The 15,360-nt window shown below is 44.7% G+C and overlaps 1 protein-coding gene across 2 annotated transcripts in view; it reads left to right on the plus strand.

Moving 5' to 3' along the window:
- sim (bHLH transcription factor single-minded) overlaps window positions 1-15,360 on the plus strand; it is a 139,893-nt gene that overhangs the window by 40,829 nt on the left and 83,704 nt on the right. For both annotated transcript variants that reach the window (XM_072288849.1, XM_050172142.3), the window contains exon 2: window positions 5,657-5,839. In XM_072288849.1, coding sequence (XP_072144950.1) covers window positions 5,665-5,839 — 175 coding nt within the window. In that variant the 5' untranslated portion in view covers window positions 5,657-5,664. The remainder of the gene's footprint in view (window positions 1-5,656; window positions 5,840-15,360) is intronic.

Genomic DNA, 15,360 nt, shown 5'->3' on the forward strand with positions numbered 1-15,360 from the left:
AGGACTCCGGAAATTTCGACCACCTGGGGTTCTTTAACGTGCACCTAAATCTAAGTACACGGGTGTTTTCGCATTTCGCCCCCATCGAAATGCGGCCGCCGTGGCGGGGATTCGATCCCGCGACCTCGTGCTCAGCAGCCCAACACCATAACCACTGAGCAACCACGGCGGGTACGTTATAAGAAAACGCTATATATGCTTGCCACAAGGAAATTCTTCGATTCTTAATTGTATGCTGGAATCTCGGCTACCACTTGACCACATCAGCGCGATTTAGCTGAGTAAAATCACAGTGAATCATGTGGCTGAATGCAGTCTCTGCGCAACAAGTCGCAGGTTCTTTTAAAGCTAGATCACAATTATTTGACTGCAATAAAAGTAATTCTACCGCAAAGCAACCTTTAGTTAGATGCGTAGCCTGCGTCGAACTTCGACTTTAGCTTGGACCCGTGGGAGCGGGTAGTGGTGGCTGAAAAGCAACAGCCTACGCACCCAGGCGCGCAAACTCTAACGCCTGTTGAGCTATAGAGCACATTTTCTCAGAATAATTCGGCTGAATGGTTGAGGAAATAAATAAATTGGAGCCACGATACGAGGCCATTCCGTGTATCTCGTCGAGGCGACGGCGCGCACGGTGCCCGTGGCTGACCCTTGACCCCGTGGCCGCGAGTCAGGAGGAGGTTGCACTTACGCACCGGCAAGCGTCCCGTAAATCGTGGAGTTCATGCCGAGGTCGGTATGATCCCCGTGCTAGAGCAGCGTAGAAAGCAGCGACAGCGCATCTCTCCTCCTATTTTTTTATGTTTGTTCTCCCCTTACCTCCATTTAAACCATACACACATGGATAACGTGCAACGGCTGAGTGACTTGCGTGGTTGCATGCACGCCTGTAGCGAAATCCTGTGCCGTAATGGCGTTTCCAATTCTTAGAAGCTGAAGGCAAAATGACTCGTGATACCTCGGGCACGAGGAACCCTGAGCCGCTGCGAACTCAGCCGAGGTGTCTGTGCAAGACACTTAAATGGACGTTGACAGCCATTCGTTCTCACCATCCTGGTTCCGTTTTCATGCGGATCATTTGTGAAGAAACGAGGATATCTTTTCTTTCTCTAGAAATGGTCGGAATTCCTTGAGCTTAGTTTATTGTCTTACCTCGTACATCGCTGGAGCTCGTCGTGGTCCGGTGATGATGCTTATAGAAAGCGCCGATGTGCGACCGCCATAAGAAGTGGATATCGTAATTTTTAAACGGAGAGCCACCTCTGTGGAGAATGATGAGTTGTGACAATGTATCCTTATGCTTCGTTGCTTTCTTAGAAGCACCAAATTACGATGAAAAATAAAAGAAGACGTTGCTGCGCTATGAGCGCTATATGTTCTCTGCCACGCAAGTACAATGTGGTCCTCTACTGAAGTGTTGTTCTTCAGTTGCCAGAGAGGCCACATAATGGCAAAAGGGCGTGGACAAGAATTCGAGCCATCACAAGTTGCGCGGGACGGACGAAAGGTGTCTATATATCCTGGGCCTTTCGAGAACAAGACCAATATATTCACTGTCGTGATAACATTGTGAAATGGTATGTGTATCTTAAGACCATGTTCTCACACACACCGCTTTCTGGAAAAAAAAAAGTAAACCTGAAATGTTGCTCCGTGGAAGGTGTCGATATGACATGAACTTCAAGGCCGCCAAAATAAAAGCAAATATAACGTGAAAATTCTTTGGTCACACATGCGGGATATGGTGAGAAATACTGAGCTGCAAGGCATCAGTAGCTAAAATGTTAAAAAAAAGCTGATATCTTCAGCTCCTTTTGTGTCATGCTGGAACAACCGAAGAACAATAAGAGCATAAAAACATCATACGTTAATCGTACCTTCAGCGCATCGTCACGCAATAACAACAAAGTTTGTTTTTTGTTCGTTGTCTGTTTTTCAAGCAAGAGAGTAGCAGCTCCGGAAGAGAGAGCGAACAGAGCTATTAAGGAATTACATTCGCCATACGACAGTTGTTAGAGGCGCCAAGCACAGTACACATGTTGTTTACTGAACATATTTTTTGGTCGTTCTAACTTCTGCAATGGAGATATCACGACATTCTCCACAACTAATCTGTTTTAGTCATTTTTCTTGCGCTGGAGCCATTAAATGTTTTCTCTGCAGTGAATACTTTACATGCAATCTGTCCTCTCCAGCTGAACGACATTTGTACAAGACGAGAATCTACCTTGTATGCTGTCGGACAGAATTTAGAACGATCTAAGTATATCCCGCGTAACTTCACGTAATGCATAGTGCAGATAACTGGTGATCGGTTAGGGGTAACCGAATGGGTGTCAGGATAGGTGAAATGCCTTCTACGATGGCAGTTGACAATGTGTATGATGAGATTAAGAAACTTGCAGACATAAGTCGTAATCGCCAGATGCAAGATAGGCAAGATAGGGTAAATGGGAGAGCCCTTCGTCCTGAAGCACGCATAAAGTAGACAGGTGAACATGAAATTTAGTGATATTGATCCAAAATAAGCGTTCCCCTAGCAATATATTTTACGTATTTTACTATGCAAATGCAGAATTCGGCAATAACTAGAAACGAAACACAAATTTATCAATCAGCCCTGCTGCCCCGTTAACGTTTCTGTGGATGCTTCTTTGCGATACGCATGAAATTTCACAATGTCTCGATGGAAAGCTGACTTCCCCGAAGCCGTTGTTGCACTACGCATGCATGATTCTCAAATTGCTATGTGTCGCTATAAACGCTGATTCGTTATCAATCAGATTTTTGTCCTATGCCAACTGCTGAACTACGAGCACACATTTCTCGAAACGGCGAGCACCGCACGGGCCACGAACACCATAAATACTGCATTCTAAGATTTCATTTTTTTATACCTTCACACCTGGTGAAGATAAGCTACATAAAAGCCGGCTTTACCAATACGCAGATTTCATATGTTCCCTGTTTTATAAACAGACAGCGAAAAGTTGGTGTCCGTATAATTAGTTTTTCGTTTACAGTTACTTCATAAGCATATTTCTTTAGATTTCTTGCAGGCAACCAAGATTATATAACTGGTGAGGCTATTCGCATAGTTGGTGAGGTTTTCACATAGCTAGTGAAAACGTGAATTAGGGGAGTTCTTTTGTTTGTGAATATATTATTCATTCATTCATTCATTCATTCATTCATTCATTCCTTCATTTATTTATTCATTCAAAATTTAATAAACTTTCTCTATACCTTCCACAGCAGTGTGCGTAAACCTGTGCGTGACTGCCTGAAAGAATGCAGCTGCATAAGAATCAACGGCCAGACTTCTAGCTTATTTCAAGAATTTCTTTTTACTCTACTGGAACTGTTTCCGTTTCCTCCTCTGATTTGGGTGGGTGGGACCTGTCTAGAATGTCTGCTACAACAATATCGACTTGGACGCAGGGTCTACCCTCCACCACATCCAAAACTAACAAGAAACGAAGGCACCGACTACAGGCGACTCCAGAGCAATACCTTTACCCACGGAAGCTTACTGCATCATTTCCACCCGACGCTATACAGTTACATCTGTCCACACTGCAACGTGCCAGACACCCTGGCGCACCTCCTCATGCAATGCAAGAACGCCCGAGCAAGCATCACAGCGCCACAACTAATAGCAAGAGACGCAGACCCAAACCTCCTCGCTGAAATGTGGGAGGCTGCGATCTCCAAGCCGGACCTGGTCGACCAGCGCGAACTCGTCGCGCAGGCCCGGAGGGCGATCCAAGCCAGAGGGTTCCTGGAATAAGGGACCCTCCCACGTCGACTGACAAATCACTACTTCAAATAAAAGTTTCTTTCTCTCTCTCTCTCTACTGGAACTGACTATTATATAGTAGTTGATTCCCGTCGAATAGAAAAATAATTATCTCATTTGGGAGAAAAAAAAACTGGATCCATATTTACTAATCTACCGCTTTATTACACATGCATGATTTCTTATCACGCGGCATGCACTAGCTTAACGGCGACATGGCAGCGCCCGAGTCATGGCCGACCCAGTGACGAAGCGCGAATTTTTTTTTTTTAAGAAATCAAGTAGAATGTTAGAAGATACCGCCGCCCTTGAAGTATCTGTTTTGAGAAAGAGTCCAAACATATCTGGCTTGAAAATAATATCTTCATTTGTATCCTGCCACCTTTCATCTCAGCGTTTCTAACTTTTTTGCCCTTCACTACTGCCTTTGCTGTCTCTCGTAATCTACATTATGTTCCTGAGTATTCAATTACAACTCAACATTTCTTTTTCTTCCTGACCGAGTTCAGATCCTCAGTTGAATCCACCACACTTGCGTCTAGAGAAGACGTCCTGCATTTTAGACGGCCGGTGTTATTTGTACTATTTATAGGAATAGATACTTTTAGATTATGTAGTTTACGTTCCATAACCACTATCTGATTATGAGGCAAGCCGTAGTGGAGGACTGCAGAATTATTTTGACCACCTGTGGTTCTTCAACATGCGCCTAAATCTAAGTACATGGATGTTTTTTGCATTTCGCCCCCATCGAAATGCGGCCGCCGAGGCCAGGATTTGATCCCGTGACCTCGTACTTAGCAGCGCAACATCAACGCCACTAAGCAACCGCGGCGGGTTACCGTTACTAAGACCTTTACCCATGGTTAAAATTCCCCGCGGCTGAAATGATTCGAACAAATAACTGCAAAATTCGTAATAGTTAGCCACCGTGCAAAGTACTGACATTTGCAAGAAACGTGTTACCTTCGTCAATCAAAAGCTTCCTGTGTAGCAGCTTACTGTCATTCACGCGAAGCTTTTTCAACATGAGTGAAACTGTCGAGGGGTAAAATGCCTCGCGCGATTCATGATCTCTATATTATTTTCTGGTGATATTCAAAGCGGAAAAATTCTGGTCAGCATATTTTCTTGGCACAGAAAATAATTGGCAGCCTAAATTGTCCATTTATTGAATCGGCGCAGTAGTCAGGACTAAGGTGTGGTCATCTAGTATACAAGAACTTCCTACTGGGCTATTTATTATTCTAGATTGATGCTCAAGTTTTCGAGAACACTAAAGGGGACGCTTCAGAGATAGGGGACAGGAACATCCGACTATAGATTCTCCTCCTCTGTCCGCTAGAAACATCAAGGTTTCCAAAAGAGTAGCATAAAAAGACACAATCAGGTGGCAGGATACGAAGAACAAACGCTCAATCTTCGTACGGGATCACCGTAAAAGAAAGAGCAGACCAAGCTTAAGGAAGAGTTGACGCCATCAACGTAGTTCCCTCGCCTCTGTTTCCCGCCGCCTCTCTCCCTCACCGCAACACTCAGTAGCCACAACAGGGGGGAAGAAACGAAAATAAACTTTTCATTTTTTCGCTCCTATGTGACTGCGTCTTTTCTGCGTTAACTTCTGTTGGAAGTATTTCTTACACACTAGGACATGACAAATTTAGAATTACTAGTGCGTATGAACGTTAATGTATAGCATACACTGACCGATGCCCAACGTGAGGCGACATTGGTGCTACATCAGGTTAGGTAACTTGAACATAGGTCCTACGTTGGCCACAGTGACAATTGGGTACAATGTTTGTAAGGGGTGTCGCAAGCCACACCAATCGCCTTATTTACCGTTCATGGGCGCAGGCTGCGGGATGAAGGAAAAGTCCAAGAACGCGGCCCGCTCCCGACGAGAGAAGGAGAACGCGGAGTTCGGTGAGCTGGGCCAGCTCCTGCCGCTGCCGGCGGCCATCACCAGCCAGCTCGACAAGGCGTCCGTCATCAGGCTCACCAGTTCGTACCTGAAGATGAGGGACCTGTTCCCGGACGGTAAGTGACCGGTCATCCGTTGCGGCCACAGAGTGACGATACTACATGTATCGTTGAGATAGTGCTAAGATGGGACGCCAAGGCGCATGGACATAAGGACAGACTGGGGGTTTAGCTCTTATTATATCATCTAAGCTTACAGTCAACAAAACATGCAAGACGGTAGAAAAGATTCTTATGTCCAACTGTGTGCTCGGTTGGCGTTAGATTGTCCACAATAGAGTATCAATTAGCACGCATCATTCTGTCTTTTCGTCCATGTGCAGTTAGCTGTCTTGGATACCTTTTATTCTTCGCTTCCTTTTCGGAGTTCATGTGACAACTCCAAAAAGTTTACCACTTTGGCAGATAAAAATGTAGTCGAACCCTATACTAATTTGTGAATAGTCTTCCCGACAATCGACTTTGGCTCAAGCGCATTAGAGCAGCCCATTCGTTGCCAAGCTTGCAGATTAGGTTACAATAGATAGATAGATAGATAGATAGATAGATAGATAGATAGATAGATAGATAGATAGATAGATAGATAGATAGATAGATAGATAGATAGATAGATAGATAGATAGATAGATAGATAGATAGACAGACAGACAGACAGACAGACAGACAGACAGACAGACAGACAGACAGACAGACAGACAGACAGACAGACAGACAGACAGACAGACAGACAGACAGACAGACAGATAGACAGATAGATAGATAGATAGATAGATAGATAGATAGATAGATAGATAGATAGATAGATAGATAGATAGATAGATAGATAGACAGATAGATAGATAGATAGATAGATAGATAGATAGATAGATAGATAGATAGATAGATAGATAGATAGATAGATAGATAGATAGATAGATAGATAGATAGATAGATAGATAGATAGATAGATAGTGGCTGTACCCGTATCTGAGACTGACGACAAAGGTAAACTTGCCGTGCAATTCGCCTGACACTCTTCATGCCCTGATGCATCTGTTCTGCAAACGTTCTCATTCAATCATCTGTCCTCCTGTTGCTTATACCTACCTACAGTCTCCCCGTGGCTTCTTTTAAACCTACGTGCTTTTTGAATTGCTGAGCTTGCCTGGTCCACATTGCGCTGGTAATAACTTTCCCTTCGGAGCATATGCCGTGTTTATCTGGCTTGCATACATCCGCGGCAAATACCATCTACGCTGTCAAACCTCTTCCTGTAGCATTTAGTCGTCGTTCATATAGACGTTTATGTATAAGTTATTGCGGCTACTACCTATGCGCGCTTGAAGTATGACTTCACTCTATTAATATGCCACTAAGTGTCCTAAATGTGCCATAGTTGAGCTTAGACAAAACATCTCGTTTTCGTCTCGCTGTCATATCGTCAAAAACCCACTCGCCACAATGACTCTCAAATATCTGGGCGTTGCGCGTTATATGAAGTCCTTCTCGAAACTTCATCTTTATCACGTTTCATTTTAGGTAACACTTTCTTGTAGTGCTTCGAGGCTCAGCAACCCAATGAATAGGTTATACATATATTTGAATGTGAATGTTTGTTCTGTTCAGGCAGCCCTCCTTATAAAACCTAGGTTCAGCAACTTTAAAAAAAAGGAACCTCTCTATTTCTTCAAAGGACATTGTCAGTTAGTGGCAAACAATGTTCTGTTACCGCGTTACCTTGTGAACATGGCATCCTTATAGCCCGAACCTTTATCCTACGCGCTGCGACTTTTCGTTCAAGCGCTCTTAGCCTGACTTAACTAATTATCCTTAACTGTCTCTTTTGTCGCTGATTGGTGACGATTTTAAACACCATTATTCTTATTTCATGCGGACACAACTATAGAACACATAAAATGGAATATCCCAAATGTTACACCACACACTCCACTACAAATCTTAAGTTACACTTTGATTACACTTACACTCAACATGCTGAACTTCAGTCAATCAGGTACCCACTCGGCCAGCCGCAATATTAATCATGTAAAACAATGTTAAGTTTATTGACGCTTCGCTGTGTGAACAGGCTGGTGTCGCTATTTTTTCCATTTCACTTTGCTGGTGTTTATATTTTCGGCTCATAAATTTTGCTCAGCCTTCTTTAGCTTAGCTTTCGGCAACTGTTCTCGCACTGCTTAAGCTTCTGTGTAATGCTCTGACTGCTGTTATTATACATTCGCTTTCTACATCTTTTCTTAGAGCTTCTACAATATCAACAGCCTTTTGTACATTATCATTATCTCGTAGATCTCGTTACGTTGTTGCAGGTGCCCGGCATTATGGGGTCGCACTTAAAGGTCAGCTTTTACGAAATTTGGCTTTCACTAAGGTGGTTATAATTTATAAGCAATTATAGAATATATAGTACTTTTGTATAAATTATCAATGAATAGTTTTAATTCTTAAAGCAAAATTTGGGAAAACTACACGGATGGTAGTTACGTTGTGTTCTTATAAGCAGCCTTTGAGTAGCACCTAAGCAGAGACGTGTGAACTTGGTGGTTAGTGAATACACCGTCAATTCCATCTGAGATATTTAAGCGCACCGTCCCTAATCTTTGAGGTCATGCTGAGGGTCGGCACTGGTTCTCAACGTTATGAATCATGCATCTCAGCCGTCAAGCAGTAAAGGCGGTCGTTCTTTTTTCAAGTTGGGATATCAAGAAGGTTTGGTCACTGGACCTTTTCCCGATGGAAAGGCAGTGTTTTGCTTCAAGCCTATTGTATATTAATACACTCACTGAAAATAGGCCATTTGCGCTGTGTAAGTGTCATTGCAGTTAGCCTTTAAATTAAATGGCTGATGTGTTACTGTATCTGACTGGATCTACCCTCTCTCTGTTACCATATATGTAGAACGCATGCGCGACAAATGCCAATGTCATGAAATCTGTTTTTTCTGAAAGAATAATTGCTCCGCCTCCAGACAGTTCGATGTTTGGTTTACGATGTTATGTTGCTGTCTCCCACAAATGAATTTGCATTTACACAGGGGAGATCTAGCCTGGTCATCCTTGCTCCATGTTGTTTTTGTAACTGTAAAAAATAATCTGCTGAGCACAGCCATTTATATTGTAGGCTAATTTTTATTCAATGCAAAATGCTTCTTGAAGCTTGGTATCGTACACTTGCTTTAGAAATAAATGTTTCTGTTCTATTCTCCCTTAATGGATCGGTACAACCTTTTAGGCATGGGGTGCGCTTGGTACCATAGGTGCCGACGAAGGGAGGCGGGGGCGAGGGGGCGCTAAGAGGCCCTCCCTTCTCCCCCCCCACCCACACACACACCTGAAGTGGCATTACCAGAGCATTGTCGTCCACATTATTTCAGGTTTCTTTTGACTTTCTTCGACCTTTTCACTCGAAATATTATTGGGGCTAATAGCTTACTGCATCACTGTTGGCGCGGACGTGCACGGCTTTTAATCCATACTTTCGTTGTATTTCTTCAAATCCTGATAATAGGTGGACACGCGCATTAAAAGCACTATAGCGTCGGCTGCCTCATTTGTATTTTCTCACTTCAGCATTCTTTTAAATTTCCACTGTAAACACCATGCACGTACACAATTTATTTAAATAATGACTCAGAAGGGTTTGGGTGCGAGCTAGTTGGTACGGATCATTCATATTTAAAACAGCGCCGAAAAAACACGGACAAGGGAGGACACAGGACGAGCGCTGACTCCCAATAACACCTTTATTGAAGCCTGCGCAAATATAAACAATCCGCAACGGGCATAAAGAGAGTGAAAGCAGAAAGGAAAGGCGAGTCATTGTCGGTCAACTCCTGCTGCGCATGCGTCAATAACGTTAAGCAATACCGCTATACCCATACACATTATGGAAGGGGAACTAACAAAGGTGGCTCCTAACTGACACATTGAAAATGCCTCAAAGATTTCTCTGGCCATCTGGTTGCTGGACCTTTTCAACATACGTGCGTCGCCCAGGAGTGGTGAACAGCCACACTTTGCACAATGAACAGCCAGATTGCTGCCAGTCTTAATCTTGACACAGTGCGCATACTCACGCAAACGATCATTGATACAACGTCCTATTTTCCCTATGTAAGTGCAGCCGCAAGAGGTGGGAATAGAATACAGTACATTCGTACTGCAATCTACAGGCTTGGCGACATGTTGCTTATTGCACAGTCCAGGTGTTCTCCGCCTTTCGTTGACTTTATTGCCCAACCTTCCCAACTTGTTAGGGGCGGTAAACACCACCTTTACACCGGCCCGGCCTGCGGCTTTCTTGATGCGATGGGACACACCATGTATATACGGGTTTCAACAGTCTTGGTAACGTCATCAACCGCTTCGCGCTGTTTCTTGGGGGAACGAACCTCTTGCAATAAAACTTCCGGTCAAGGATGAGAGCAGTTGTGCAGGATAGCCACTTCCATTAAGCCGCTGGGCTTGATTGGAGAAGCTGCAGGACATCGAGCGGGGGCAAGAGCGAACGACCGCGTTTCTTAGGGCCCCTAGGGCGATGGAGCGCTACACCACTTTTGAATAATTGATGTCAAGGGGAGCAAGTGTTTCTTAGAGCGCGGGGCATACATCCAACACGTATGCCCCTCCTGGAGGTGTAGTGCCAGGTCAAGGAAGCGGATTTGGCCTTTTTTCAGGCAAATCCCTTGTGAACGTCAAACCTCGATAGATGCTCCTAAATTTTTCAAACATTTCGTCGAACAGGGTTGTGGCTTCATTAGGGGGGGAGGGGGGCAGAAAGTATCACCAGAAAATCGTCAACGTGGCGAAACACCTTCACAGGAATTGTTGTGCTGAGTTGCTCCTGGAGGAGATTATAATAGTGCGCCAACAATAAATCACTCATTATGGGCGTAATGCGAGAGCCTATGCACATCCCGTTCTTTTGCACATAGAACTATTCATTATGCAGGACGACGGTAGATCTCAGGTAATCCTGCAGCAGGTCAAAGAAATTGGCGAGGTTGGTGCCAACTGTGTTCTGGAACCGAACTTCGTCTATCATTTCTATGCCTTCTTGCACAACGGCGAAGAGGTCATCTTGAGGTAGGGAATAATATAGGCCCTTGATGTCTACCGAGAATGCCTGTGCTCTTTTGATGCTTGACTGCTTTAGGAACTGGTCTACCTCTGTCGACTAAAAACGGGTCATTTATTGGAAGCTGCCTGACACCTTCCAAAAGGTAAAACTCGAGGCACTTCTGCCAAGTGCCCACTTGCAAAACAGTGACTCTGAAGGGGTGGCCCATCTAGTGGGTTTCGACAGTGAAAAAGGCGGAAAGGCACAATTCCTTGGAGTGCTTCATCACACTAGACAACTTTTCTAGACCGGCTTCCTCACACCTGCCTACAGCGAATTTCTTGGTTTTGGAAGGGGTGAACCCATCGGCAATATTGAAATTTTCTTTGAGCGTGGATTCTGCGGTAAGGTGAAATTGCAGAGAGTGGCATACAACAAAGCCGCCTTCTTTACCTGACACTAGCAACTTGAAGTCCCTACTCCGCAGTGATTCGACGATGCTGGATACCTTAGGCTGACAGGGACCGGAAGTTCCCAATGAAAGTGCTTCAACACACTCCAGAACCACCCTTTCGCATTCGGGGGAAGCGGCTCTACTTGCAGTGGTTCTAACAAGGGACAACACCTCGACTTTGTCAACCTTAGACGGAACGCAGAACTTAGGTCCCAACCTCAAAACTTTCTCCACTTGGTGCGGAATCAGCTCTTCTCCCAGTTTGGCAACTGGCTGGCCTGGTTGAGGACCAGGAGGATTACCAGTGACTCTGGGACGAATGGCACGACAAAAAGCTTCTGTGAGAAGAGACACCACCTTCAACTGTCGGTGGAATTCCTGAGCGAGCCTGCTTGGGGACGAATTCCTTGAACACCCCAATAGAAGTAGGTCATTCAGGAGCCGAATCTGCCTCCAGGTCCCCGACCTCAAGAGGCGGCACAACCTGAGCGCTTGGCCCTCAGCTAGCAGGAAAGGGCCTACCAACAAGGCTACTTGCGGAGGCACGAATGAGCGTTTGATGGAGAACGTAAAAAGGCTGGCGTTGCAGAAGGCCCGCACAAGAAGAGCTGAACAAACGGATGGCTCAGAGAGTGGGCACGGGATAGCGGCGACAATGCATTCGTCGCTCACAAACCCGTTTCTGTTCTACATGCAGATCGCCACTTTGCTGGGAGCATATCTCTCGTCCGAAGCATCAGCAGTTTCACCGATAACGCCGCAATCAGCACCAACTTTCGACCATGATGGAGCATGCTATCTTCCTTACTTGGATTACGGCGTCCCTTCAGTCAGCGGCTGGCCAGCGGCATCGTCACCGACAGTCTCATCAGAAGAGTACAAAAGGGCGGCGGATCCGACTTCGGCCTTCAGTGGGCACGGGATAGCGGCGACAATGCATTCGTCGCTCACAAACCCGTTTCTGTTCTACATGCAGGTTGGTAAAAAAACATCACTTCTTAGCAAGCGATCGAACAATCTCTGTTTGCTGCTTATCCCGTGCCCAAGTGTGTTATTCCAATGCTTTTGTGATTGTGTACTAGCAGTGGCGTAGCTAGGTCGTCTGGCACCCGGGGCTCATAGGTCTTCTGTCACCCCCCCCCCCCGGGTGTAGCCGGCGGAAAGGGTGTCTTCAGACGTATATGACACCCCCCCCCCCCCCCCACTGGCCCCTTGCACCCGGGGCCCACGGCCCCCCGGCCCCCCCTGTTGCTACGCCACTGTGTACTAGTGGCAAGGGCATTATTGGCTTGTGGCGATGTCGAGACGAATCCCGGGCCTCTCAATGATTCTAGTGCACAGTATACGCAATTACTTGCGGTAATCAGCGACCTGTCGTCTAAAATTGACTCGAGACATGCCGAAGTTATGGGTGCACTAGGTGAACTTAAACAAAAACAAGACGCACTCGCTCAAACCGTATCTGATTTAACTACCAGGCTAACTAAAGTAGAATCCTTTGTAGAGAATTTCGAGAACTCGCCACCTATGGCCGAAATCGAGGAAGCAGTCAAGGAAGCAGTCAAAAACGAAAACAGTATCCTTGCCTCTCGCCTTGACGACCTTGAGGATCGATCAAGGAGGGATAACCTGCTCTTTTACGGTATCACTGACAGTTCCACATAGACTTGGGCTGAGTCTGAAACGCGAATTCGGGACATACTGTCAATGCATTTCGATATTTCTATGCCAGACACGGCTGTATCTAGAGCGCACCGATTGGGGTCGTTTTCTGCGAATAATACCCGCCCCATAATTGTTATGTTCTCGGCATCTAAGATTAAAGAAAGCATCCTTTCCTTGAGGGCAAAGCTAAAGGGCTCTGGTGTATCTGTAGGGGAGGATTTCTGCAAAAATACCAGGCAATTGCGTAAGAGACTTATAGACTTCGGAAACGCCAGTAAACAGAATTTTACACTGCGTTATAATAAACTAATCATTAACAAAAAAACATACGTTTACTGCGCAGCCACCGATTGCATCTGTGAAATGTATCCCCCTTCACACGTGCCAGCCGCCGTACCTGAGTCCGCTGCCGCCCAGGTGAATGATTCTTCATAGCTATCTGCCGTACACCAAAACGTCAAAAGCCTATCAATACTATTCACTAATGCACGAAGTGTACTCAACAAACGCATAGCTTTATCATCAGCCATTGATTCCTGTTCTGCTGACATTGTTATCATTACGGAAACGTGGCTATCAGCAAAAATAAGCAGCAGTGAAATACTGGATTGTGAAAACACTTATTTATTTATTTATTTATTTATTTCACGTACTTTCAAGGCCCGGAGGCGTTACAGAAAGGAGTGGAGTCAAAACAAGAAGTAATGCAGTAAAAAATACAAACAAAAAAGTATTAACAAAAATACTAACAAAAGGCATTTTGAACGGCGGTCTTGAAGTTAGTAGGGTCGGTGATGAGTGCGATTGAGGCGGGAAGGCGATTCCAGTCCGTGCTCGTCCTGGGGATGAATGAGTCACTGTACCGGTTAGTACGGCACAATGGCACCCCGATTTTAAGGCTGTGGTCAGTGCGGGCAGAAATATAAGACGGAGGGGCAAGAAGGGTCTCTTTTAACAGGGGGTTCAAGTGAAAAACTTTGTGAAAAAGGGAGAGACGGGAAGATTTGCGGCGTGACGAAAGATCAGGTAAGTTAAGAGTTCGTTTCATTGAAGAAATACTTGCATAGCGAGAATAATTAAATACAAAGCGTGCACTTCGATTTTGAATACTTTCAAGAGTAGAAACTAATGAAGACTGAGTCGGATCCCAAATGGCTGAAGCATACTCCAATTTGGAGCGAACTAAAGTTTTATAAAGAGTTAGCTTCAGGGAAGAAGGGGCAGAGCTAAAATTACGGCGTAAGTAACCAAGCATGCTATTAGCGTTTTTAGTAACATAGTCAATATGCGAGTGCCAAGAAAGGTTATTTGATATGTGAAGGCCGAGATACTTGTAAGAGCTAACTGACGTCACAGGTGCACCATTGATAAAGTAGGTGTGTGTGGCAGCGTTACGAGATATACGCATGGCCTTGCATTTATTTGAATTTAGTTGCATGCACCAATTAGAACACCACTCAATTACGCGGTTAAGGTCGTCCTGCAGCTCTTGCGAATCTGAAGGATTAGTAATTTTACGGTAAAGAACACAGTCATCCGCGAAAAGCTTTATGGAAGAGTAAAGAACGCAGTTCGGAAGATCGTTAATATAGATTAGAAAGAGAAGTGGACCCAGGACTGACCCTTGAGGAACACCTGCTGGTACGTTAGAAAACCGAGAATTACAGTTATTAGTGTTTACAAACTGCGTCCTGTTAGAAAGAAAGTTTTTTATCCATTCGAGTACATTAGCGTCCAAGTTAAGTTGAGACAGCTTAAGCAGAAGTAAATCATGGGTCACAGAGTCAAAGGCTTTGGCAAAATCAAGAAATACGCAGTCAATGTCGGTACCTAGATCAGAAATTGCAAAGAGATCGTTAGTAAATGTTAAGAGCTGTGTTTCACAGGAAAAGAACTTACGGAAACCATGTTGACAGGGGTTGAAAAAGGAGTTTGATTCTAAAAACTCAGCCAAATGAGAATATATTATATGCTCAAGAATTTTACATGAAATGCTTGTTAGTGAGATAGGCCTGTAATTGCTTGGTAAGTGTGTGTTACCTGATTTATGAACTGGAATCACCTTTCCCACGCACCAGTCGTGTGGAAGAACAGACTGCTGTAATGACTGAGTGAAAATGTGCGACAAAATAACAGCAGAAAATACATTAGTACACTTCAAAATTTTTGAGTTCAGGCAGTCTGCGCCGGCAGAGGAGGACGTTTTGTGATTGTTAATTAGGCAGCTAACACCAACCCAGTCAATAGAGATTGGATCCATGGGCGAAAAACCAGAATTGGATACAAGCGGTAATCCACGTGGCATTGTGGTAACATGTGAAGAGAAAACATCATTAAATACATTACAGCATTCTTCAGGAGCAACAGGTTGATCATTTGGGTATGTTAATTGGATTATTTT

This window comes from Dermacentor andersoni, chromosome 6, assembly GCF_023375885.2.
Source record: "Dermacentor andersoni chromosome 6, qqDerAnde1_hic_scaffold, whole genome shotgun sequence".
NCBI classification, from domain to species: Eukaryota; Metazoa; Arthropoda; class Arachnida; order Ixodida; family Ixodidae; genus Dermacentor; species Dermacentor andersoni.